At 36.6% G+C, this 25233-nt stretch overlaps 4 protein-coding genes across 5 annotated transcripts; 2 read left to right on the top strand and 2 right to left on the bottom strand.

The window, feature by feature from the left end:
* Positions 1–250: 250 nt before the first annotated feature.
* On the top strand, positions 251–7695 carry LOC108813429 (uncharacterized). The gene is made up of 29 exons (XM_018586023.2): positions 251–815; positions 958–1039; positions 1125–1200; positions 1301–1365; positions 1457–1504; positions 1596–1696; positions 1765–1906; positions 2029–2090; positions 2170–2243; positions 2322–2392; positions 2577–2664; positions 2749–2827; positions 2926–3015; positions 3116–3224; positions 3525–3618; positions 3693–3776; positions 3856–4012; positions 4127–4308; positions 4424–4468; positions 4593–4621; positions 4704–4825; positions 4908–4955; positions 5053–5177; positions 5248–5382; positions 5468–5715; positions 5917–6727; positions 6809–6880; positions 7092–7214; positions 7291–7695. The coding sequence occupies exons 1-29, from the start codon at positions 452–454 to the stop codon at positions 7312–7314; spliced, it is 3750 nt and encodes a 1249-aa protein (XP_018441525.2). The 5' UTR covers positions 251–451; the 3' UTR covers positions 7315–7695.
* A 506-nt stretch (positions 7696–8201) lies between these two features.
* LOC108853278 (WUSCHEL-related homeobox 14) lies at positions 8202–9717 on the bottom strand. Of its 2 annotated transcripts, XM_018626710.2 has the most exons (4): positions 9647–9717; positions 9273–9462; positions 8667–9068; positions 8202–8430 (listed from the first exon to the last, which is right to left on the bottom strand). In XM_018626710.2, the coding sequence occupies exons 2-4, from the start codon at positions 9430–9432 to the stop codon at positions 8369–8371; spliced, it is 624 nt and encodes a 207-aa protein (XP_018482212.1). In that variant the 5' UTR covers positions 9433–9462; positions 9647–9717; the 3' UTR covers positions 8202–8368. The 2 variants fall into 2 exon arrangements, with proteins under 2 accessions (XP_018482212.1, XP_056858767.1); XM_057002787.1 differs by lacking the exon at positions 9647–9717 and having other exon boundaries at positions 9273–9539.
* Positions 9718–10596: 879 nt separating this feature from the next.
* LOC108851063 (high mobility group B protein 3) lies at positions 10597–12336 on the bottom strand. The gene is made up of 8 exons (XM_057009638.1): positions 12188–12336; positions 11974–12023; positions 11766–11861; positions 11494–11551; positions 11339–11383; positions 11177–11257; positions 11000–11089; positions 10597–10801 (listed from the first exon to the last, which is right to left on the bottom strand). The coding sequence occupies exons 2-8, from the start codon at positions 12012–12014 to the stop codon at positions 10784–10786; spliced, it is 429 nt and encodes a 142-aa protein (XP_056865618.1). The 5' UTR covers positions 12015–12023; positions 12188–12336; the 3' UTR covers positions 10597–10783.
* Positions 12337–19338: 7002 nt separating this feature from the next.
* On the top strand, positions 19339–23143 carry LOC108856237 (uncharacterized). The gene is made up of 9 exons (XM_018630035.2): positions 19339–19861; positions 20306–20342; positions 20497–20575; positions 20698–20743; positions 20846–20944; positions 21264–21332; positions 21432–21768; positions 21862–22010; positions 22097–23143. The coding sequence occupies exons 1-9, from the start codon at positions 19448–19450 to the stop codon at positions 22775–22777; spliced, it is 1911 nt and encodes a 636-aa protein (XP_018485537.1). The 5' UTR covers positions 19339–19447; the 3' UTR covers positions 22778–23143.
* Positions 23144–25233: the final 2090 nt, after the last annotated feature.

Below are 25233 nucleotides of genomic sequence, written 5' to 3'. Positions count from 1 at the left end.
GTTCTAATATATGAGTTTAATTGGGCTTTGCTCCTTAACTAGAGCTATTATGCTTTTGTAAACATTTGCCTTTTAATTTTAGTATAATGAAGCCAGTTACAAAAAAAAGATTGAGAAGCGTGCTTTGTAAGTTTTGTAACATATTGCCATAACTGTAATATTGCCATAACTGTAAGAAAGAGAAATGAATGGGGTTTTCTACAGAAGCCCACTGATTATCCATCGTCACAATAGTGGATACAAAACTATCACCGTTCTCTCTCAACAACCCAGAACTGCACGTCGTTTTCAAATCTTAGCTTCCCGTATTAAAACCCAACGAGCGCCAAAACAAGAGAAAACTCGTCAAATTTTCCCGCCCATTTATCACCAACGCTAAATCCTCAAAACCTCAGTTCTCATCTTCTCCCCCCCCCTCACCGGTCCTCCGAAGAATCTCAACGACGAAGAAATGGTTTGCGTAACCACCAATTCGGAATCGAAACAAACCAAAACCCCCAAAAACGTCTACCAAATCGGAGGCCTCCAAGTCGAGTTCCCTTACCAGCCCTACGGCACCCAGCTCGCCTTCATGAGCCGCGTCATCTCCACGCTCGATCGCGCCCAGAGAGACGGACACTGCCACGCGCTGCTCGAGTCTCCCACCGGCACGGGCAAATCCCTCTCCCTGCTCTGCTCGGTGCTCGCTTGGCAGCAGAACCACAAATCGCGGATTCTGAAAGGGAACTTATCGCATTCTTCCAAAGCTGCGCCCGAGGCAGCCGCCGATCCGTTGAATCATGGAGGCGGGTTCATTCCCGAAACGCAACCCTCAGGTACTGATCGATCGCATGTATTGATTAGGGTTTTAGATTGGGGAAGATGAACCGGTATAAATTTTCAATTTCCGGTTAAGCTCTGGTTTATTGCTAACTGAATCGGTTTTAATTTTTTGATATCTGGTTAATGTATGAGTAGATACTCCTATGCCTAGCAATAAGGAACCAGCTGAAGCTGCAACTAAAAAGAAACCCAAAGTTCCTACCATTTACTATGCTTCGTAAGCAGCATTACAATACTAAATTGCTGCCTGGTAATTCAATGTATTTATAGTATTATTAATTGTTTTTTGTTTTGTTTTTTAGACGAACTCATTCTCAGATTACACAAGTCATTCGTGAGTATAAGAAGACTGGTTACAGAGTTCCCATGGCTGTATTGGTATGCTCAAATTTTGTTTTTGCTCTCTATTAGGCTTTGTTTTACTTATGGTTAATTAGTCAAGATGATTTGTGTTTTTTTTACATCGTCGTCGTGTAAGGCTTCAAGAAAGCATTACTGCACTAATCGTCATGTACATGGGAAAGAGAATGTAGATGAAGAATGGTAACTCTTCATCCACATTCATATCATTGCACCATTTTTTTTTTCATTTACTGCATAACGTCAATGCTGAACGTGTATTTCTTTTGTCTAGTCGGTTGCTTCTAAAAGATAAGACAAACATACAATGTGCTGAGTTCAAGTGAGTTTCTTTCCTTATGATATAAGTTCTTTGTTTTTCCTCTTTTGTTGCTAGCTCGTTAAATCACGTAATCGTTTTCCTTTACTTTCAGGAACGTTAGTAAAATCACAGCTCACCCATCACTTCAGCAGAGAGGTCACAATGAGATTCACGATATTGAAGATCTTGTCAAAGTTGGGAAAAGTGTTAGAGGTGAAATTTGGAATCACTTTTAGTTTTTTTTTTTCCATTTCTTAATCTCAGGTAATTTTTTTTTGTAGGCTGTCCATATTATGCTGCCTGGTCATTGGCGGAGAATGCAGAACTGGTTTTTTGCCCTTATTCATACATAGTTAATCCTGTCATTCGAGCAGGAGTTGAAGTAGATCTGAAAGGAGCGATTATAATATTTGATGAAGCACAGTAAGCTTCAGAACCTCTCTGTAGGTTTAGAATATTTGCACTTATATGTGAATTCGTTAGTTGGCAACAAGTTTCTGATGTTGGTGGTAAGTTTGTTGACTAAACACTTTCCCTGTCCACAGCAATATGGAAGACATTGCTCGTGAAGCAGGAAGCATTAACTTGGACGAAGAGACTCTTTTCAGTATATACTCAAACTATCTCTGCTCTTATTCATGTTTCTGTTCACTGACTTTTACTTAATGTGGCTTTATGTTATACAGAATTGCAGAGTGAACTGGAACAGATGAGCGTGGCCCAGCCAATGATATATCAACCCTTATGTGAAGTAGTAGAGGTAATTCATTTGTTGCAAAATAATATTCAGAGGTACAACTGATGACTGCTTTTAATATTCAGTGTTTTATGGATTTAGGGATTGATAAGCTGGATTGGGAGAAAAAAGGATTCTCTAGAAAAACGTGATTTTCAGCACTATTTCTCTAGGTAGGTTGAAAGTCTTCTTCCAATCATCTCGTTACTTTATAATTTGAAAAGGTTCCAACTGTATCTATATTCTTGGTTTCTTATTTCCTTGAGAAATGTTTTGTTGCAAGTGTAATTTGTTAGGAGCATGCATATTTATATGCATTACTCTTCATAAGATTTTTGTCTGTCTATCATCCAACAGCTGGACTGGAGATAAAGCTTTAAAAGAGCTCGAGGAATCTAATATTAGTCGGGAGTGCTTCCCAATCTTATTGAATTGCTTTACAAAGGTAAGTCAGTTCTTCTCTGTTATCTGGCTTTGCTCACATGCCTTTATACTATAATTGAACGTGATATTGTGTTTACTGTTCAAGGCGATTAGAACATCAAAGGAAGCAGAAATGGAATCAGATATGCTTCATTTAAGTGGGATCTCTGTTTTGACACTAGAAGGTTTTCTTGCGTCTTACTCTTAACTAAATTTATTAAGCATTGTTTTTTTGTATTATCATTTTAAGGATGCGAGAGCTTATTGCCCAACTTTCATGCAGAGTTGTTCGCTTCACTTACATACTTCTTTTCAAGAAATGGAAGTCACATCTTAGATTACCAACTGGGTTTACAACGCTCTACTAAAAGAGGTAAACGTGACTTTCTGAGAGATCTATTTAGTGGAATTTGTTGAAGTTTTACCCGTCTGTAGAAACAAAAGGTGTTCATTTTTGGTCTGCTGGGATGCAGGAGATTCTTCTGGTACCTGGACGCATACTTTCAGCTTGTGGTGTATGAATCCGTCCGTTGTTTTCAAAGACTTAGCTGATCTTTCTTTATCCATCATTTTAACATCCGGGTAAGTACTACCCTGACTATTTCTTCTGCAAAGTAAGAACTTATTAATTTCTGCAAAGAATATGAATTTTTGAAAAACCACGACGTCATCAGTGTACAATGGATCACACTTATCTTTTTAGTTAGTTTGATCACATTTTTTTGCGGTCTTATATGTATCTCAACATTAGATCTATGCATAACATTCTACTCTTTACCTTACCCTCATGGGCTAGAGGTTTGCTAAATTTTTATGTTTCTTGAGCCATCTCTTTCAGTAGTGATTAAGTTTTTGATTTTTTTTTTTGGTTGTGAAATATAGGACTTTGTCACCGATGAATTCTTTCTCATCTGAACTTGGGATGCAGTTTGGCACTTGTTTAGAAGCCCCACATGTGATTGATATTAATCTGCAGGTTGTGACTAAATCCCTCCGCTTAGGAACGGTTTCCAGAACTGAATATATGATTTAACCGCCTCTTTGTTCCAGGTGTGGGCTGGTGCAATCTCCAATGGTCCTGGTAATTATCCCCTAAATGGAAGTTATAAAACAGCTGATTCATACTCATTCCAGGTACTGTGTAAATCTGTTGTTTTGGTACTGAGATGCATGGTTTTCGTCTATTGACACGATCCTCTACTTTTCTTTGAAGGATGCGCTAGGGAAATCGTTGGAAGAAGTTTGCACTATTGTTCCAGGTGGCTCGCTTGTATTCTTTCCAAGCTATAAGTTAATGGAAAAGCTCTGCACTCGTTGGCGTGAAACTGGTCAATGGTCTCGGCTCTGCTTGAAGAAGGACCTCTTTGTTGGTGGGTAACTTTTACCTTCGCTGATCATGTAGAAACTGTTCCAAAAAAAATAGATCATATATAGTGATGCATTTTGTTTTCTTGTCTAAAACCTCAAATAAATTATCCTTGCAGAGCCGAGAGGAGGAGCCCAGGATGAATTCGATTCTGTTCTGAAGGGTTATTATGATTCTATACGCGGGAAGAACCGATTGATAGGAAGAAATAGAAGATTGAAGAAAGCGGGGCTAGTTAAAACTGAGGCTCAGGATGATTCCAAGAAAGGAGCTGCATTTTTTGCAGTTTGTAGAGGAAAGGTTTGTCATTTTTTTTTGGTTTCTATAATTGGTGTACAATTAAAGTGAGCTATACGATCCTAAGATATAAGTGTAAATGGATTGAGATATGAGTTACTCTACATGTTTCTCACAGGTTTCAGAAGGAATTGACTTTGCTGATGACAACGCCAGGGCGGTCGTATCCTTTTCAACTGCATTGTCTTGGTATTTTGTTTAATCATTTACTGTAACCCTTTGCTGCGGCTTTAGGAAAATTTGGTGAATGAATGGCCTGTTAACCTTGATGATTAAATTAAACACAGATAATTGTTGGCATTCCGTTTCCAAACTTGTAAGATTTCTATTTCCCTTGTCAGCTTTGTTTTCTGATCTTCTTCAGAGTACTGTTTTCTAACTAGTCACTTTATTGATAGGCATGATCTTCAAGTCGGACTAAAGAAAAAATATAATGATATGTATAAATCATCTAAGAACCTTCTTGGAGGGAGTGATTGGTATTGCCAACAAGCCTATCGTGCTTTAAATCAAGCAGCAGGTTTGATGTGATAACCTGCATTTTGTCACTTGGTTCCAGTCAATTTGTAACAGGTCATTCATCAATGTATTTTTCTTTACAGGGCGATGTATCCGGCATAGGTTTGATTATGGGGCCATCATATTTTTGGGTACTTATAAGATTTCAATGGATAGTCACTGCTCAACACTATTAAAACACTTTGTTCTATTCAGCTATGAGAAATTTGCCTTTGTTTTGATGTGCAGATGAGCGATACAGAGAACAAAGGAACAGAGCGTCTATTTCAAAGTGGCTAAGGCAGTCTATCAAACTGTATGATAATTTTGAAGAATCGATGGAAGGGTTAAGATCTTTTTTCAACGGTGCCAAGGTTCAAACCATCTTAGTCCCTTCCGAGAAACTTTATTACATAACCATTAAAGTGCGAGAATTGCATGCAGGAACGAGTCGACAGTAAGATGTTAGGGTCCCAGGATCACACTGTCGAACATAATTTTTCTTCGGAAAACCTAAGAAAGGAATGCATAAAGACGGAAAATCAGTTTCAGAAAGAATGCGATCATGCAGAATTAAAAGTACATTCTAAAAGCAAATATGTTTTCTGGTCTGCGTTGTTTCCTCATGAATTTGTTTTCTTATTGATCATGAACGTTTGTGCAGGATATCGCAGGCAAGAAGGTGTTGAAAGTGGAGGACTATACAAGTTCGAATGCAAAATATCATTTTATGACTGAAGACTGGAAATCAAAAATAGCTGAAGGCTCTAGATCCATGCGGCTTTCTGGTGTGAACTATGGAACCTCCATTTCTCAGTCATCATCTGTAGGTGACATACCTACTCAAACATTCATTCAAGTTAAAGAGGAAGAAGTCATTGACCTTGAGTGTGAGGTCCAACCTGAGCCTGGGTAAATATATCAGACAAGTTTTGCTTAATACTTACCTGAATTTTATAAGATTCAAACCATATACGTATAATGAGGAATAGATGTCTTAAGGTAGCTTCAACTCAATAGCTAGCATTTCATGTGAATTTTTGATTAAATACTGCAGAATGTAAATTTATGTTATACATATGTTTCTGCAAACTTAAAAACTCTCATGTGCAGGTGTTGTGAGGCGTCGTCGGTAACCAATTGTGATGAAGATCCAGAAACATCATTTGTTAAGGAAATCTCTGGTATGTTCAAAGGTATTTCTGGAGCCAGTCCATGTTCTTGCTCGAAGAATGAGAGCTCTAGCCCAGCAACAAGTCTGAGATCCCCGAGGTCTCCTGATGAATTCCTGAAGCAGCGTAAATCTACTGGAAACTTAAGAAAATCTCCTCTTGGAGCAGAGTCACCTTTGAACATGAGTGTAAATTCCCATGCTTTGAAGAGAAGAAAATTTACAAGCTCTCCAGTCATTGACCTTGAAGAAGAAGAAGAAAACAGTAGTGCTCCTAGTACTAGACCCACAGATCACACAAGTTTGACCAGAAGAATTGAATTTGGGTTAGGGAGTACCGAATCAAGATCACAAAACGACAATGTATATGCTTTTCCGGAAGTGAATCAGAGAGTGATGAAGATATCTTGTTCACTCTGCAGAAGTTCTTTAGGTCACCCTGAGAGCCACTCACATCCCAAATGCGTGTTGACTTCGTCTTCCAAAACGTATTTGCTGTCTCTCCTGAAAGAAACATTAGGAACCGGTCCTGAAGAAATGCCAACAAGTGTTTCAGTTGTCATGACAGATTGCGCATTAGTTAATCAGAGACTCTGCAGAAGTTCTGAAAGCGCAAAAGGTCAAGGCATTTGGTGCCAGCAAGATGGATGTGTTTTCAATACTATCTTTTGCCCTTTCTGTAGTATCCCAAATACGTGTCTCGGAGTGCAAGTTAAGGCTACTGATTCATCAAATGTCCAGTTTCTGAGCAAAGTAAGCCGGCTTTAGTAGTAATTAATGATTTGGTCCACTGTCTTGACCTCTGGTAATATCAGGATCTTTACTTGTTGGCAGATTTTGTTCTTTGCTGATCAAGTAGATGTCACAGTAGATGATCCAAGCAAGGAAACAGCGTTAAAGCATGAGGTATTCTCGCACGCCATACTCTTATATAAGAGAAGCAATCTGATGTTTCAGTTGGGAATAAATGGAGATTACAATTTTGAGACTGAACTAAGATGAGTTTAATGCTTTCAAGACAAAGTCTAGCATCTTATATTATGAGGTTTAAATATAGTTTTTGTATCTCGATTTCATTTTTTAGGAATAAACAACAATCTTTCTATTGGTTTTGTAGGGATCTCCTGATGTCACTAAGACAGAACCGGACAAGATTGATGTGTTCAAGTCGATAGAGAGATTTGCATACTCTCCAACGCAGCAGCAAAATTCAGGAGGATGGAGAAGTACAAAATCAAAGGTCTGTGGAAGACTGTTTACTGGTAGTCTAGTTCCGTAACCTTAATATTAATCATCTTTCTTTCGTCTGTGTGCAGTTGAGACTACCGAGACGCAGTTAGCCAACAAGCAAGACTGCCTAGAAAAATGGATGTTATTCCCGCATTGACATGCTGAGCCCCTTTGATTCACAAGTGAGAGGGTAGTCAAGTCAAGAAAGCCAAACCGGCATCAAGCTTCTCCTCGCAACTGATGGCAACCAATGAACTTTGCATCTGTGGTTGAAGAAAGTTTTGGCTTTTGCATCTGAACATTGCCAGCTTTGTTCCGTACTTAGCTTTGTGTTTAGGTCATGGCAATCCCACAACTCATGGTGAATTGGTCATATATACATAACATACATAATTTATTGGGTTATTAAATTTTCCATCTTTTATGAATGTAAATAATTATATATCTGAATATCTCGTTAGTAATGAAAGTGTCATTTTTATTTTTGAGAATAGTATCTTTTTCATATGAACACTTTCTTTACTTAAAATCCCACGCACGTCTAGGGAATGTTGGGCTTAGAAATTATCGTCTAATTTTCCAATGTGGGACTTAGTTTGATATCAACTGTTGGGATTATGAAATCCCGTGTCCAACTCTATTTATCCGATTAGTACGATATTGTTCACTTTGGACCGAAGCAGTAAAGCCCACATGGATTTGGTTTTGGGCTTCTTCCCAAAAGACCTCGTTCTAATTAAAGTTGGACTTCTATTTATATATTAGACAATTCTTGTCTAATTCTTGTCTATTTATCTCACAGGGAATGCAGGTACCGTGCGATCATATGACTGACATGCGTGTTTTTTTCCTTAGCCGTTCAAAACATTTCCCATTTGCTTTCGAGAATGTTGTAGTATAGAAAATCTATTGAATCCCAGTGTCTTTTTTTGCACATTTTCTTTCTTTCTAATCCTCTGTATCAAATGTGGGCATATCAATTTGCGAAACAAAAAAATATACTACAAAACACTTGTTAATGACACACAAAACACATACATAATCAGTACATAATAATATCATTTTAATTAACATAACGAAATGTATTGCTTGGTCTTGTAGAAACATGAAGAAAAGAAAGAGTGGAGACTAGAGACTTTCATCATTCTTTGTTTTTTTTTTATGTCACAGTCTATACGAATTGAACTCTCCAGAAAGCTCCCCTCTGCTCAACAAATGCTCAATCCCTGAAATCACCACAAGTCGATCACCTCATCAGATAAGATTAAACATAAAAATCAAACCGAACAAGACCAAAATCAAATCAACTATCACGCTAATATTGTACTCAGAAAACGTAAACCGGAGCGAAACATAAAAGATTACAAACCGAACCGAACTTTTTTTTAACCAAACCGAACTTTTAAACACACAAATAAATGAATTGGTGTAAAATCATATGGAATAGTATTTGAGTACTTACCTAAGTCAGGACTGGGGAAGAGTATATGCTCATAAGACTCAAACCCTCCAGAATCTCCACAACTCCTCTTCTCATCCGTCGTCACCACCGCCGCATCTTCAGCAGGACCAGTATCTGTCGTCGTCGTATGAGGTGTTTGCTTTCTTTTGGACCGAGCCCTCCGGTTCTGAAACCAGTTGTAAACATTTGTCTCCGTGATCTGTCCATGTTCAGACAGTTCCGCTGCGATCTCTCTGATCCTCCGTCGGTTCGGTGTTCCACTTCTTTCCTCGTAAATGCTCTCAAGTATTTGAAGCTGCGTCGACGTCGGAGTCCATCGGTTCCGAGTCGATATCCTCTGATGAGCGCTTGATGATGCCACCACCATCGGATCAAAGTATCCACCACCGTTTGGATTCATTCCTATACGTGACGTGAGCCTTAAGTTTCTTCCAAGTATAGATATGTATTAACTAACCTAACTGCAAAGTGCGTTTGCTAGTCGCTAGTAACTATAATTTAAACAAACGCAGTTTACACTCTCTTACACCAAAATAGCATAAGCAAAACGTTTGCATTACAAAACGCCGCGTTTACAACACTATATGTAGAGAGAAAGAAGTGTACCTGAGGAGAGAGGGTGGAAAGAAGAGAGAGAGTTGTGGAGGAGAGCGAGCTGTTCACAGATAACGGCGTAGACGGCGATCTGCTTACGGAGAGTCTCCATTTGCTCCTCCGTCATAACTCCTCTTCCAACATACGCACCGTTTTGGCTCTCTTTCTCCATCTCTCTTTCACCACTTTGCTTTCTCCTCTTCTTTTTTTTTACCATATATATGAAGTGAGATAATATGTAAGACAGTGATTGATTTATACATCTTTCTTTTTACGAATAAAGGATCTTTAATTTTGTTTATTACCGTTATATAAAACACTTTTCTGAAAAGATTACTAATGATCAACTGGACTGATTTTTTTTTTTAAGAAAAAAATATACTTACCGGTTAATTAGAGAGAAATTAGGGATACAATTTGATTACAACTGATCACATTAGATTCTTAGTTCTGTAAATGTATATCTTATAACCATCCAGTGTAATATTCTTAGGATTGATCTCGGTCAATCATGTGTCACTATCTAGTGTTAGTATTTCAACGTTTTATTCGAGTTTTACGGGTCAATCCACCATTTTAGAAATTAAAAAGGTGTTAAATTCCAAAATGATATAAGAAGATGATCTTAATCCTACGTGTGAATGACATATAAAACCAACAGAAATCAAGTCCATGTATTATTTTCATCAGTAGCTTTGCTTGTATGAGTAGAAGAGTGCAAATTGTGCATTTTACTTTATATATAGTGGTTACATAAAGCCGGAAGCAAGGCTTAATCACAGCACAATATAAAATATTATCTTTGTGACTAATAATTAAAAGATAATAGAGAACTAAAGAGCATGCTTCCTTTTTCATTGTTGTGATTAAAGAATAAAATGTATGAATTTACGACCAAAAAGGTTCGTTGATAGAAACATATGCTACGCGGATCCCGCTCTCAATCTCCACTAGTGTCAAGAATGATCAGGATTAGCACATTTCTTGTATAAAAATTATGTAATTATGCATTCTTTAATTCTGTATGGGTTTTATAAAGTGAAAAGAGTACCAACTCATCATGGCTTTGGTCATTGTAAAGAAGGCCTACAGACAATTTTAACAACCTTTGTAGCTAAAGTCAATTCAACCAAACAGAAAGTAAAGTCATGGAATAAACTTTTTGGAACACCTTAATTAAGAGCGTGTTATTACTGCGGGTAGATAATGAAACATTGACTGTATATTGAGATTTCATTAGAGATGTAACTCTAATAAGCAACCGTATCAAAATTTTACTAGGGGTAGTTTCGGAGATTATAAAGAGCATTTAGATCATAACAAACACAGAGCTATCTTAAAAAAAAAAAGCTAAATGGTTTAATATTGAGCTGCAAAATCTCTCATTACACTCGCTTTTTCCATTACACGTAGAATCAGTAAGAAAAGAAAAACCATTTAAAACAACTTCGTTAACATTATAAGAGAAAACAAGAAAGAACATGCTTGAGATCCTTGCAGCGTCCTATATTATGCTACTAAACTTAGTCATCGTCTTCCTCCTACATATAAAAAAGAGCAAGCACAGAGGTTTATAGAGGATATTGGTATTATAGTAATAACGATAGTGATGCAGATAAACAAAAGAAGCAAACCAAATAACGATAGTGATGCAAATAAACAAAAGAAGCAACTAAACAGAGTTGTAACTCATAATCAACGATGCTGTTAAGGAACTTGAAAGAATCACAAGAACAAACCTCATCACTCCCATCATCGGCATCATCCTCATCATTAACCTCAGACACGGACTTGTCAGATTCCTCCTCGTCCTCCTTTGGACCTTCCTCCTGAAAAAAACACCAACACATCAACGTCAGTCAACCAGTCCCACCACCCTTGAATAACTAAGAGCAACCAAAAAAAAAAAAGGTTACCAGCTTCTTGTTGTAGGCTTTCATGTTCTTCTCATACTCAACTTTGCGGTTGTCAGCCTTAGCAACGTAGGGAGCCTTCTCCTACAACATTGTAAAAACACCAAAAAGATTAATTAAATACTCATAAAGAGAGCATATAAGATAAAAGATTAGAGAACGAACAGTGTCAGACAAGGATTTCCACTTTTGTCCACCAGCTTTCCCAACCTAATAAACCAAACCGTTTCGAATTCATTCTCACTAGTCAGTGTGTATATCTTGTAAAAAAGCCAATGGTACAACTCAACGAATAAAAAAAACAAAGTAAAAACACTCACAGCAGCAACAGATTTGTTATTGGGATGATCCTTCTTGTAAGTCTGACGGAAATCCTCCCTTTCATATCACAAAGCCAAATCGATTTTAAGGATTAGCATCAACATCATACAAATCAACGCATCAAGGAACGAATTAATCAACCTAAATTAAGTATACGATCTAATGTTCTGAATCGATTTAGTAAAAGTAAGTTTCCTACAAATCTCACATACGGAATAACAAACCAAGGCCGATTACTACTATACACAGGAAACTGAGGGGGATGGTTTACATGAAAACGAAGAAGGCACTGGAAGGCCTCTTTGGTTTGTTAGGATCCTTAGCCGCCGCTTTGCTTGCCTTTGCAGGCTTCTTGTTCACAGCGAGCCTAATCAACACCAGAGAACAAAACCGATTTCAAAATCCCGAGATCTAGAAGCTAACTAGACGACAAAAAAACAAACGGAAGAATCGTTCGATCTATCTAAGGTGAGACGTACTTGGTGCTCTTGGTATCCGCCTTTGATTTACCTCCTTTCATTGCTCGATTCTGCAGGCAATCAAATCAAAATATTAGCGAAACAGAACGCAATCAAACAGAGAAAAAATCTCAGCGGAGAGAATATTCGATTCTGAGAAACATTATCACCAAGAGAGATCTACAATCGAGAAGAATTTGAGAAATCAAGAGGAAAAAAAATCGGAGGAAAATACCTTTTGACGAAGAAGATCTCTCGTAGGGTTTGAAAATAGAGAGAGAGAGAGGAATGAGCTGCTACGTGTTTGTGATTTGTACGCCTTGTGAAAACGAGGGTTAAGTAAGTGGGGTGTTGTAAAATATCTTCTCGATTTCAATTTCGCACCATATCTAAAAATATCTTTCAAGGGGTTTAGGCGGGATTTCAAATCCTTTTTCGGCCATGTCAGCAATCCGTGTTTTTTGTATTCATTGGCTCTCTCGCCTCTCACGCTTTTTTTTTTTCCCAAATTGAAATATTATAATAGAACAGAAAACGGGCCAAACCCGATACAAATCCAAAGTCCATAACAAAAAGCCCAAACAACAAGATTACGGGCCAAAACATCTGGTAAGTTGGCCTGAGGCCCAACAAACGGGAAACAACAAAAAAACCCAAAACGGGCCCTCGACCCACCAAGACAACCGTGTAACCGATCAAGGAAAACGCGTGAAGGAGGCTGGCCCGCCACGTGGCGGGATCTGCGGCATAGACGCTATACGCGTCGTCACTGCCTCGACTCCACTGTCTGCATCTTGACGTCACCGGAACAAACACCTCTAGCTCTCCGTTCGTCGGACGACACTCTGTAACCGACAAGCCTCCAACGAACCAAACACCCTTCTCCACCGCACTGTCTTCACGCCAGAGAGAACCCTCCGACTTTGAACCATATCAAACGCTGGACACGCGAATTGAGAACACCGCTTCTCGCCACCACGATCGAAGCTACTGAGACACCGGACTCACCGGAACTCCCTTACTTCACCTCTCTTCACCGTGAAACCTTAACGGTCGTGGGGATCTAGATTCCACCCACAAGGAAGTTTCACTGTTAAACAAAACAATCACCAACCAAAACCAGTAACCGATCCAAACAAGCGGACCACCCAAAGCCGACGATGCAAGGAATAGGATACCTTCGCATCCCGGAGACAAAACCGACGACGGTGGAGCCGGCGAAGCCTCCACCCCCCGGAGAAAGACGGCGTAGCCGGAGCTGAGAGAGCCTCCGTCCCCCGGAATACACCCACGACCTTACAACAAGCTTCTCCACCTCGCTTCTCCACACAACCGCGCCTTAACTCCAACACCAGATCCACCACGAGATGGCTCCGTTTCAGGGCTCAGGCAAGGCGGAAAATAGAGGAGACGACAGCGAACAGGCACCGACAGAAACAACCGATTAGAAGAGACTCCGGCGACGGCACGCACGCTCACGCGCCGGCCGTACACCGGACTCCGACAGATCTACTTTATCGCCCTTTCTCTCCTCCGTCGCCTCTCACGCTTTACTCACCTTTTTTTTTGTTGAGCATTTATATTAAAAGGCTTTAAAAGCCACGTATTGCAAGCGGTTATCGAATGAGTCATTTTTAAACCCAATACAATTGAAGCCCGACGTCAGCCCAAACAAAAGATGGAGATAAGCTCGAAACATAGGCCAACCACGTGTTAACTCAAGCTTTACTACTCACTTGTAGATTTTGACTATGAATTTTCTTGTGTTCTTTGCTTGCTTGTGTTATATTGAAAAAACCCGAATTATATAAAGTATATTAAATTTGGAAGATGATATATGAAAGGGAAAAAAGATTTGTTAGGGTTAATTCGAAAGCGAGGGTTAATGGCAGAATAATGCTCGAATCTTCGCTGGTAAAAGGCGGTTCAACCACTGTTTTGCAGGTCCCACAACACGTGGCGGCCTGCAACTGGTTTGTTTATTATTTTTTTATTTTCTTTAAATCAAACGAAGAAAAAAATAAAAAATCATAAAACTTATCTTGAAAACAAAAAGTGAGGGGTTCACCGATAAAAATGCTCTAATGCTACTTTTAAAGCCAAGAATTTACAGCTAAAAAGAAGAAAGAAAGGTGTGGAATTAAGTCCTTCCACAGAATGCCAAATCTTACTTCTTGTATTCGAACTTGTGCACAACCTTTACTTCTTGTATTCGGATTTGTGCACAACCTTTACTTCGGCCACAATCAGGTGAAATACTAACCCTTCATCTACATCATACTTCATATGCGAATTCAAGAGGAGTTTGTGCATCCTACATTAATCAATGCAATTCCAATGAGAACCAAACATTTTACTGAGAAAAATACAATAAAAATATAAAGGCAAACAAGAACATACCTCTAAGAAGGCAATCATTAGCAACTCGCAACCGGAAATAGAGTTCCAAGGCTTTCCATCCACAAGAAAGACAACTTTGTACTGAGAAGATATTTAGGACGGTCCAGAGGTGAAGCCACCCAAACTACCAATTAAAAAATCCAAATTAAAAAACATATTTTTAAATTTTTTTATAAATATTTATAATCATTCAGGTTTTTTAGATAAAATCTAACTAGTTTTTGGTATTCTATCTAGTGATTTTTATTTACGCCTCCTATACAAATAGTTTATAGATCTGCCACTGCTTATCAACATCAAAAACATTAAGAAAGAAAGAGGAGACGAAGTAAAAGAATATTCTTTCTTGTACGTGAAAGATGAATGCAACAGGTTGGGATATATGTCATGATGATGTTTCTCATTTTGATTCCATCTCCACTATATGGTAAGTTTAATACATTTACTCATCATGTTAAGTTCAAGATATCAATAAACTTATCCAGCTTCTGAGAGTTCCAAAGACTCGCCAACATCTTCTTCCCTCAAGTGTTCTCCATGTGATTATGGGAAGGAAACAAGTCCAAAGTGTGAGTGCAAGAACCCCATCAAAGGAAGCATGTACTTCCCTCATCCTTCCTTGTCTGAAGTAAACAACTCGATGAGGAACTTACTTATCCAAGGGTTAAAGGCTTACTTGAAGTCTTCCAATCTTCATGTGGAGAGTGTCCATAAGGAATGCTACAACCAATGTGAGTCTTCAAAAACGTAAGGTAGACATTTCTATCTTCCCATTGGGCAAGGAAAACTTCAAACAGCGAGAACTGGATGTTGTTAGTTTTACTCGAAGCAATGGAACATACAAAGCTCCAGCTATACTTGGAAGTTACTACTACATGGCTGACTTGTACATCTACTTGCATGGTATGTATAAACACACTCTCCTATAATCTAAAGTTTGGTTCAGTATAGCTCATTCACATGTGATAAAACAATCAACAAATGAGCTATATTGATTCTCCAGACATGGATGCTATCATAATCACATCAGTATCAAGTGGCTATATAGTTTTGCTTATGTTCTTGACTGCTGATGTTGTGTATGTGTTAAGGAAGAAGGTGATAGTAGTGAGAGAAGCAAGGGAGCATAATGCAGAGAGCATTCAACTGGATATAAATGCTGGAAGCTATGGGAGATAATCTGATTCGCTTTCGTTAGTTATTGAGGAACAGAGTTTCCAAAAATAAAATGTATGGCTTTAATGAAGGCTTCCAATCTTCCTGAAGCCATATTACCTAACTGTTTTTATAGTACCAAAAGTTTGAATTTTTTTCTTCATTACATTTTATAAGAAAAAAATAAGGAAAAATAAGGAAAACATGAGAGAAAAATAAGGAAAAAACAAGAGAAAAAGCATGTTAGCAATGTATCACAACATAATCTTTATGTTTTTTTTTAAACTAATATTAATGTCACCCCGCTAAATTTATATATATATCTCTATCACTAATGTAAAAAATGACATTGTTCATAAAATGGGGAGAGTGTTAGCTTGCATTGTATAATTAAAATAGGGTTTTCGTGAAAAAATACCTATGTGGACGTCGGTTCCTCTGCGTGTACTATAAGCTTCTTTAGTGAAGGTGAATTTTGTAGTAACCTTGCTATACCACCTATGTGTAATGACCTATGATGATTAATGTGTATGTGGTTTCTTTGTCTAAAAGACTAAAACTATTACGCTTCCTAATAGACAACTATTCATTTATAAAATAAGCCACAATTTGTATTGTTGTTCTACATATTAGAATATATCTATTACAGAAGCTGTCTTTATAGCAAAAGACAGTTTAGTTGGTTGGATACAAACGTTTGTGATTCAAGTAAATGTCAGGAAAAAAAACATTTGGAAACACAAGAGGAGTTGCTTTTACCGACATTGAGAAAGATTTGTCAAAATGGCAAAAGACTCTGACCGGCACAGAGGATTGACTGTTACAGTGCACAATAAATGGAAAATTCATAATTTATTTATTAATTTCTGAATTTATATTATTCAATAGCGAACATTAATAAATTTTTGGTGTGACAGAAGGTAGGCTGGTCAATATCAGGTCGCACCCGACATATCACCCCGTCGAAAACGTGCCAAATGCATATATCACAAGCGTTGGCGTCTCTACTCGTCGTGAATATGTCGAACAACAACTCCTTACCTGCATCAGGCCACTGGAAACTGCAAGTGTACGTTGTATGTAGAAATATACTTGTGAGAAACTTAAACTCAAACTTGTCTTTAGGTTTGAGCGAAACATGCCCTAGATCTTTCTCCCCGTTCCTACAATGTAGGTTTAGTGTTTCGAGTATGCCTAATCTGTTAATGATCACGACTTGTTTGGGTGTGAGTACGCCTTGTGGCATCACCGTTTCGTTCACTAGAGCTGAAAGACCAAACGATGCTTTTGTGAGGAGAATTGACAGAAACATCATATTTTATGTATGATAAAAAAGTTTTCATAAAAAATATATACATTTATTATTGTTTTGAAATTTTAAAAACACTCACATATTTGAAATATTTTAGAAAATAAATTTATACAAATGTTTTGATTGAATAATTCTAATTTTCAATGATTTTATATTTTAATTTTAACTTTTATAATTTTTTAAAAATATTATTTTCAGATAACAACATAATATATATATAATAATTATCCTTTTGACAATATTAATTTATAATCTAATATAAGATATAAATATAATATTATTAACTTAAATTTTTAAAATTAAAAATATTATTTTCAGATAACAACTTAATATATGTAATAATTATCTTTTATTTTTAACAATATTAATTTATAATCGAATATAACATATAAATATAATATTATTAACTTAAAATTTGGTTTTTAACTTTTTTTTAAAAAAAATATTACTTTCAAATAACATCACAATATATATAAGAATCATCTTTATATTTTTGACAATATTTATTTATAATCTAATATAACATATAAATATAATATTATTATGTAAATTTCGTTTTTAATTATATAGTAGATTATATATAAAATCATTAAGGGTAACAATGACTTTAACCGTCCTAACTTTTAACGTGAGAGTTCCGTTGCGAAAAATCACTTCGTAAATAATAGTATAGATAGATATTCTTAGAGATCAATTCAACTAATGCTTTCTTAGTTTGTTTAGTTGTTTCTCCTTATCCGTGTAACATATTATTAATAAAAATTATATAAACAAAACTAATGTATTTACAAATATTATTATTATTATTAAATATAAATTATGTTTAAATATAAAGTTTAATAAAATCATATAAAATATAAAAAAATATAAGTAAAAAATTATATAAAATTTAAGTAAACTATTATTTTCTAAAATGTGAGATTTTGTATTAACAATTGATTTTAGTAAATTATAATTGATTATGTTGCCACAGATGCATTATTCTACAGGGTCAGTCTCGTATGCAGTGCAAAAAAATAACTATTTTTTTGTTGTACATATGGATGGAGAACTATCAATTTAGTTTGAAAAGTCTACATGAGTTAATTTAAGTTGCTGACAAAAAATAATTGATTATGGTGAAAATGTTGGTGATAATATTAAAAAATATTGCTATACAATTAATTTTATAATATCTTTAATAACGATTAATACAGTTGAATTAATAAAAAAATTAATGTGATATTTTATATTATAGATTTATATATGATTATTAGGAAAATTGTAAAAACATGTTGTTAAAAAAATGTTTAGGACATCTAAAACATGTTATACCGGTACTTAAAAATATTCCACCATTGTGTGCAAGCCTACCTCCAAATATCCCAAATCTATTTAATTTGAAGGCCCTTTCTCAAAAAAAAAAACATTTACAAAAAATGTTGATAGTAAAGAAACTTGAGGTAGAGAAATTGACGAATGCCAGCTTGCCTTCGTTCCCAAGTTAGTGGGTTTGAAAGCATGTTAACTCTTCCGCTTTCATTCCGTTTGAAGCCTACAATATCCATATTTTTCTTTGAAGGATTATTAAGTTTCTTTTTTCTTTTGTAAAAAAGGATTATTAAGTTTCTGATGTTTGTAATGTATTATGTACACCTTCATCTCTGTTTATATAGCTGAGTCCTGAGTGTAAGCTTTTTGATTTGCTTCTTCAACTTCCCTACGCGCTTAAGCAGAAGTTGTTTAGTGATATTGTCAAACTTACGAATATTTTCCTAACGATGAGTCATTTGGGTGTGTAATATTTAAGAAAATACATGTATAGTTCTACAAATATACAAAATGGCACACAAGTTTTTTTTTTTTTGACAAAAAATGGCACACAAGTTTCCTATTAGATATTCTCCTAATTTAGTATTCTGCTTCATATCTAATATCTCCTAAATTAGTAATGGTGAGTGTCTGAGTGGGAACACTTAAAAGAACTATTTCTACTTTTTATCAAAAGATAACAAAAAAAATGTGTCACGCAAGTCCCGAATCCGAGTAATTTTTGGTTCTAGTTCAATATTGTGTTTTTTTACCAGTGAATAATGATCTAAATCATGGAAAGTTTAAACTTATTATTTTCTTAACGAGAGTCCTGGTGAGCCAAAAGCAGTTTAGTAATATAATCTTTACTAACTAGTAAATTGAAGCTAAAAAGGTAGTCAAAGCTCAATTAAATTTTCAACCGGCTAAAACACTACCAAAATCTCCACTGACACGTCATTGGTTGTTATACGATTAGAGAAACATTCGATTAAACAACTAGCTAGCATATGACTCAATTTACAACCATAGAAGATTAGAGAGAGAGAGTTTTAAAATACGATTCACCACCGGAACTACAAGGTTCCCTATCAAAAGGTGTGTATAGCGCGCGCACAACCATGAGCATGATGACATAAAAGAGTCCTCAAGTCTATTAAGGCCCAAATACAGCCCACTTAGGTTACATTACCCTGAGTTCACCCAAGTTCTAATTTCATTTTTAACTTTTTTTTTAAAGAAAAAACGTAAGAAAACACGAAACCAAACGCCTGTACAGGAGAGGAGACAAAGAGAAGAGGAGAGAGAAAGAAAGAAGGAAGAGAGGAGAGAGAGAGAATGGGTGAGGTAGCTGATACAATGACGAAGAAGAAGAAGAAAGGTAGGCCATCTCTTCTAGACCTCCAGAAGCGAGCTATCAAACAGCAACAATTACAACAGCAGCAATATAACAACCACGATGACCCTAGATCCGCTTCCAAAAACCCTAACTCTCCCACCCGATCCAAGCGCCGGAACCCTAATCCCAACGGAGTTTCTTCCTCCGGTTCCCCTTGGATCAAGGACGAGGAAGACGACGACGACGACGAGCGGCGGGAAAAGAAACACAGGCTATTGCACGGATTAAACTCCCACTCTCATCGACATTCTCCTAATTCCCAATCGGGCGGTTCCGATCTGAACCTCGACGAGGCTTCCGTTAATAGACGGAAGATCGGTGTTGGCGGCGGCGGCGGCGGATCTGGATTCACGGTTCGTTTTCTAATTCAAGTTTTTTTAAAAACTATTGATTTAATTCTAATTATACAAAAAGAGTCGAATCTGAGAAATTAGGTTTAAATATATCAGTCGGGATTTCGCGCGTTTGTGTTGTAACTTGTAAGAGAGATGAGTTTGACTGTGTCTTAATTTTGATTGGTTGGATAATTCGTATTTCAGCTTTTCTGTAAATTAATTTCCTTTTTGTGTGTTTCATCAGTTTTTATTCTCGATTTAATATGAATATTATATATTTAAAAAACCTCTGATTTATGGTATTTAATCGAATTAAAGATGCCTCCCTTCACTGAAACCATCATGTGTGTGTCTCTCTCTGCATCTTGTTCAATTCTTTGCATAAATATGGAAAAAGCTCACATTTTTAGTTGTGGATTATTGGAGTTGATGATGATGATGCTGTTTGATAATTCTCTGCAGGGAGAAAAGGGTTCGAAAGCGACAGACATTCTTCAAGGTACCGTATAAATACCACCCCCTTTTTTTAATTTCGTTTTATTTAATTTTTTGCTGATGATTCGTACGTACGTACGAGGATAAAAAGGGGAGATTTTGCTGATGACGATTAATCAATTTTAAAAACTTTTTTTGTCATTTACATGTGGACACAGGTTCTCCCGGAGAGTCTGGCCCCACTACACCTTTGCCAGACAAAAAGTTGTTGGTGTTCATCCTCGATAGACTTCAAAAGTATCTCTTCATTCCCTTGCTCTCTCTCACATTAGTCTCATTATTCTGTATTTTTGGTTCAAGTGATTTTTTCCTAATTGCTTTTATTTTTGATCAATGTTGTGTTTCACAAACACTTATAGGAAAGATACTTATGGCGTTTACTCAGATCCGGTTGATCCTGAGGAGGTGACTTTCTTGTCCCTTTTGTTGATGTTTAAACTCTTTAAACGTTGTTACAAGCTCATTAATGTGATGCTTGTTTTTATCTCTGCTTAATATGTGTTGCAGCTTCCCGATTATCACGAGATTATCACGAATCCAATGGACTTTAGCACACTGCGGAAGAAATTGGACTCTGGAGCTTATGCCAGTTTAGAACAATTTGAGGTCAGTGTTGTACTCTGAGACCCACTGGACCACTCCTCGATACTTCCTTCTCCCTGAACTTTCGATAGGGTCCTTATCTTTGATAGTTTTGATTCTTTCGAGTTAGTTCTTATTTTGCTTGTGCTGGAGGTTTTGTTGGGGCATCGTCATTTCAAAATTTTCTTACAGCTTCTTCTGGTTTACGGAGAGCTATTGCTTGATGTTGTTTGGCGTGCATGTTATATGTTGTATAGGGTACAAACCTTAGGTAGCGTAGTAACAGCTTTTTTTTTTTTACTTCTCTGATAAAGATCGCTTCTGTATCTGTTCTTGTTTGCAGGGAGATGTGTTTTTAATATGTTCAAATGCAATGGAATACAATTCGTCGGACACTGTATATTATCGACAGGTATGTCTTTAAAAATTTAATCTCCTTTTTTCTTCTTCTTTGATATATATCGTCGTTCCATGTTTCGTTCTGAAAATAGTGTCATTTTGGCTTTTGTAGGCGAGGGCGATACAAGAACTGGCTAAAAAGGATTTTGAGAATTTAAGGCAAGACAGTGATGATGAAGAACCTCAAAGCCAACAAGAACAACAGCAGCAGCAGCAGCAGCAGCCAAAAGTTGCTAGAAGAGGCCGTCCTCCAAAGAAACAGCTCGAACCATCTTCCATTGACCGTACTGCTTCTGAAATTTCAGCTGATGCGCTCATTCCTGGTGCTTACAATCTAAGAAAGACTCCTCCTTCAAACAAGTTTCGTCAAGCAGAAACATCTGTTAGGATCAATCATAACAGTGAAACCCAAAGTGGCTGGTCTGTAGATTGGGAGAATGAGTTCCCACGTAAGAAAAAATATCTACCTTTGATCTCTTACCTTCTTTCAGATTTGTTATTTTTTTGGTCAAATATAAATCATCTTCTCTGTTTCTCTGCAGCTTCTGTTGTGAAGGCGGTTAACAAGTATGGGATGAAACATTTCAATGTCGATGATAACAGACGCGATACCTACAACCACCTACCAACTTCCACGCAGGAGCCCTCGGTGTTGACAACGCTTGAAGACGAGTTAAAACAGTTGATTCCAGTACACGCTAAAGCCAATCCTATTATATCCTTCTGTATGGTGTGAAACAAGAGTCTGACCATTTTTGTTTTTTACTTATTCATCAGGTTGGGCTGAACACTGAGTACGGTTACGCGAGGAGTCTAGCACGATACGCGGCGAATCTCGGTCCTGTTGCCTGGAAAATTGCATCAAAGAGAATCGGAACCGCGTTGCCCTCTGGAGTCAAATTTGGTGTAGGTTGGGTTGGAGACAACCCAACAGGAACTGAAGAGGAGGATCCTCAAAAACAAACACCATCGCTGGGAAAACAGAAGTGTTTTAATGACTTAGCTTCTGGTGACCATTCAAACAGAATCATTTCTCCAACAGCTTCAGTCTCGAGCGCTTTTATAGGAAACAGACATTCTTCTTCTGCTCAAGGAATCGAAGAGACTGCGCAGACTCGTGGCATGATGGATAGAGAAACAGAGTACCCGTCATCATCATCATCCTCTCGCCAGGCAGGACCGCTGATCAAACCTGAGAGCAGCAACCGCGGTTTCAGTGGATTCAACCATAGTCCAAGTCCGATGATTGGAGCCACGGGTCAGCAACAACCAAACTCAACCACAAAGGCCATACCGGGTTTGCAACAACAAGGGTTGTTGTTTCCTTATAACAAACAGGAGTTCCACCGGTTTCCACCGGACCTTAACGCTAGGATTGTATCACCAAACTCTCCCGGGGCCAATCAGCAGACTAGTTCTTCCTCGTCCCAGCATCCTGATCTGGCATTACAGCTTTGAGAAGATGAATGGGATCTTTGAAAGAGAAGGGATGAGAAAAGAAGAGGCATTTTCTAGAGGCTTATCTCAGCCATGTATTTTCTGGTATGGAAAATCAGTTGTGGGAAAGGTCATGGCCTATTTGTTGTGACATGAAAATATATGGGACAAGTCTCTCTATTGTACAGGTTGTTGCAACATCCATATTTTTTAGTGGTAAAAGAGAAAAAAAAGAAGAAGAAAATGAAAATCACAAGAGTCTGTCTCGCAAGCTGTAGAATAGTTTTGTAGCTTAAAATTTTCTAGTATTTTTTCCAAAATGGTGATGTTGTAAGTTCTTAAATCACAATATGATTTTTCCAATATAGTATCATCAGTTTCTTTCTTGTACCGTCCATTTATGACTTTTTTTTTTGAACAAGTAACTCTTATATGACTATGCATTATTTGTTTATAAGTAACAAATGAGAAGTGGTAGTTTCTACTTTCTACTTGAAAAATATGTCAAACAAGTATCAAAATTAGAATGTTCACAATTGCAGAATTCAATTATCAGACTATATGGTATATTCGTACAGTATGTCACAGATTCTTCACGGAACAGCTCTATCGTATTTGGATAGCGTCGAGAATGTGTATGAGTCTGTACGTATTTGAGCTTATGAGTGTGTAGACATTTTAGTTTCTTTTTATGAATAATAAATCCTAAGAAATTTAATTTGTAAGGGTGAAACCTATATGAGGACCCAATCTATAGATAACTTGTCATTGGAAGTCAATTGTACTTTTCTGTCTTCATTGAAACCTATATGAGTTAGATTATTGCTATTTCTACAGTTTTACACACATGATTTGCCACTTGTTCGTCCACTTACCATAATTAAATAAACGTGTCTTAATAAAATAAAATAAAGATCAGAACAAATTATAAATAAAACAAAATAGGTACTTCTCGTTTGGAAGATTTGAGGATTATCTTTTTAAGATTTGGTAGTAGATCTTGCAAATTAGTCAAAGACACAAATAAATTAGTATTTTGTTTATTCTTTACCAATTCAACGTTTTGTTAAATTTAATAATGGTGGATCTCATCTCGCATCAAAACCGAAATTTACCTAATACTCATTCACCATCGTTAACGGATTTGAAATGTTAGCTTAATAAGTAAAAAGGCCAGCAGTTCTTACAAAGTTAAATTAGTAGTAATTGAAATTCAATGGTAATAGCATTACTAGTTGTAATTGTGGAGTTATTAATACATAAAGTTACTTAAGCCATGCAAAAAAATATTGGTGAGAAAGGGGATGTGTGTTATCTTTTGTTCACTGAAATATATAAATAAGAGTTCCGAAACCGAAAGTATTGTGACAAATAAAGAGAATTTGAAAGAAAAAGCACTAGATCGTTTTTTTTGTTAAGTTTATATGTGTATATCAAATTTTAATGCCATTAACATGCTTCAATATCAGATGCCTGAATGGTAAAGGATCAAAATTAACGTCAACAAATATTTTTTCAAAAAGGAAGAAGAATCAACAGATAGCTTGAAAGAGTTCCGAAATAAACATATAGCTTGTAAGCTTGATGATAGGAAAAATAGAGCAAAGATACATATAGGTGAAATTGCCAAACATATTAATTGCTGATAGGAAAATAGCCTTTTTCACCATAAAAACTTTATTAATTGATGATAAAGAAGGCTACTAATAAGAAGCCATTATCTTCTTTTTTTAACCACAAGAAGCAATTATCTAACTAAAGAAAATTAGTGTCATATTTCTAAGAGAAATTTACTCAACTGTTATGAAAAAGTTGGTTTATTACTCAACTAATTAGCATGTCAAGTGTTTGGTACAGTGATAACTGATCCACACCGTCTATATGGGTGAGTCCGAAAATAACGTGTGGTGGTATATTCTCTGCAGGTCTACATCTACCATATTGGCAATCACTTGCCCTTTGTAGCCCATTTTTTAGAACATTACTAAACATGCCTTTATGTTGTAGGTGTAGCAGAAGTGGCCATCCTTACCGCGTCTTTCACTTCCAATTCTTGATCGATCAGCACGATCGACAAGTTCTTGCGCGGAGTACTCCGTGTACTCAGTGTCTTTTTCCTTAAAGAAAAGAACAGCGCTGATCAGCTCTGCTGTCGCAAGTGCCCAACATGACTGCAAGCAAAAGAAAAATGCTTACTTTCATGTTTTAATCTAAATTCGTCGGGAAAATTGATATCATTATTCAAAGATGTAAAAGAAAAGAAAGAAATGTTACTACAAATTCCTTCCCACAATCCATTATTGTTGCCCAATCTTTGGACATCATAACATCTCGAACAATCTGAAAACATGGGAAGACAGATCGATTTTTCATTATACAATTACCGATGATAATTATAGTACGAAAATAAATAAATTATTATTACATATATTAATTTAATTTATTATAATGTTTTTGCTTTTGTTAATTTACCATAT

The sequence above is a fragment of the Raphanus sativus genome, chromosome 1 (genome assembly GCF_000801105.2).
Source record: "Raphanus sativus cultivar WK10039 chromosome 1, ASM80110v3, whole genome shotgun sequence".
Classification (NCBI taxonomy): Eukaryota; Viridiplantae; Streptophyta; class Magnoliopsida; order Brassicales; family Brassicaceae; genus Raphanus; species Raphanus sativus.
The sequence above is the reverse complement of the archived record's forward strand: the minus strand, read 5'-3'. Positions and strand labels throughout refer to the sequence as shown.

What these genes read in the sequence shown, in the direction of transcription:
- LOC108813429 (XM_018586023.2), top strand. Translation starts at nt 452, where the DNA reads ATGGTTTGCGTAACCACCAATTCGGAATCGAAACAAACCAAAACCCCC. An exon ending in GCGATCATGCAGAATTAAAA is followed by an intron (nt 5,383 to 5,467) that starts GTACATTCTAAA and finishes ACGTTTGTGCAG; the next exon opens with GATATCGCAGGCAAGAAGGT. An exon ending in AAACAGCGTTAAAGCATGAG is followed by an intron (nt 6,881 to 7,091) that starts GTATTCTCGCAC and finishes TTGGTTTTGTAG; the next exon opens with GGATCTCCTGATGTCACTAA.
- LOC108853278 (XM_057002787.1), bottom strand. Translation starts at nt 9,477, where the DNA reads ATGGTAAAAAAAAAGAAGAGGAGAAAGCAAAGTGGTGAAAGAGAGATG. An exon ending in TTTCCACCCTCTCTCCTCAG is followed by an intron (nt 9,069 to 9,272) that starts GTACACTTCTTT and finishes CGTCACGTATAG; the next exon opens with GAATGAATCCAAACGGTGGT. An exon ending in CTTCCCCAGTCCTGACTTAG is followed by an intron (nt 8,431 to 8,666) that starts GTAAGTACTCAA and finishes TGGTGATTTCAG; the next exon opens with GGATTGAGCATTTGTTGAGC.
- LOC108851063 (XM_057009638.1), bottom strand. Translation starts at nt 12,014, where the DNA reads ATGAAAGGAGGTAAATCAAAGGCGGATACCAAGAGCACCAA. An exon ending in GCGGATACCAAGAGCACCAA is followed by an intron (nt 11,862 to 11,973) that starts GTACGTCTCACC and finishes GGTGTTGATTAG; the next exon opens with GCTCGCTGTGAACAAGAAGC. An exon ending in ATAACAAATCTGTTGCTGCT is followed by an intron (nt 11,384 to 11,493) that starts GTGAGTGTTTTT and finishes TTGGTTTATTAG; the next exon opens with GTTGGGAAAGCTGGTGGACA.
- LOC108856237 (XM_018630035.2), top strand. Translation starts at nt 19,448, where the DNA reads ATGGGTGAGGTAGCTGATACAATGACGAAGAAGAAGAAGAAAGGTAGG. An exon ending in AGCGACAGACATTCTTCAAG is followed by an intron (nt 20,343 to 20,496) that starts GTACCGTATAAA and finishes ATGTGGACACAG; the next exon opens with GTTCTCCCGGAGAGTCTGGC. An exon ending in ATCCTCGATAGACTTCAAAA is followed by an intron (nt 20,576 to 20,697) that starts GTATCTCTTCAT and finishes AAACACTTATAG; the next exon opens with GAAAGATACTTATGGCGTTT.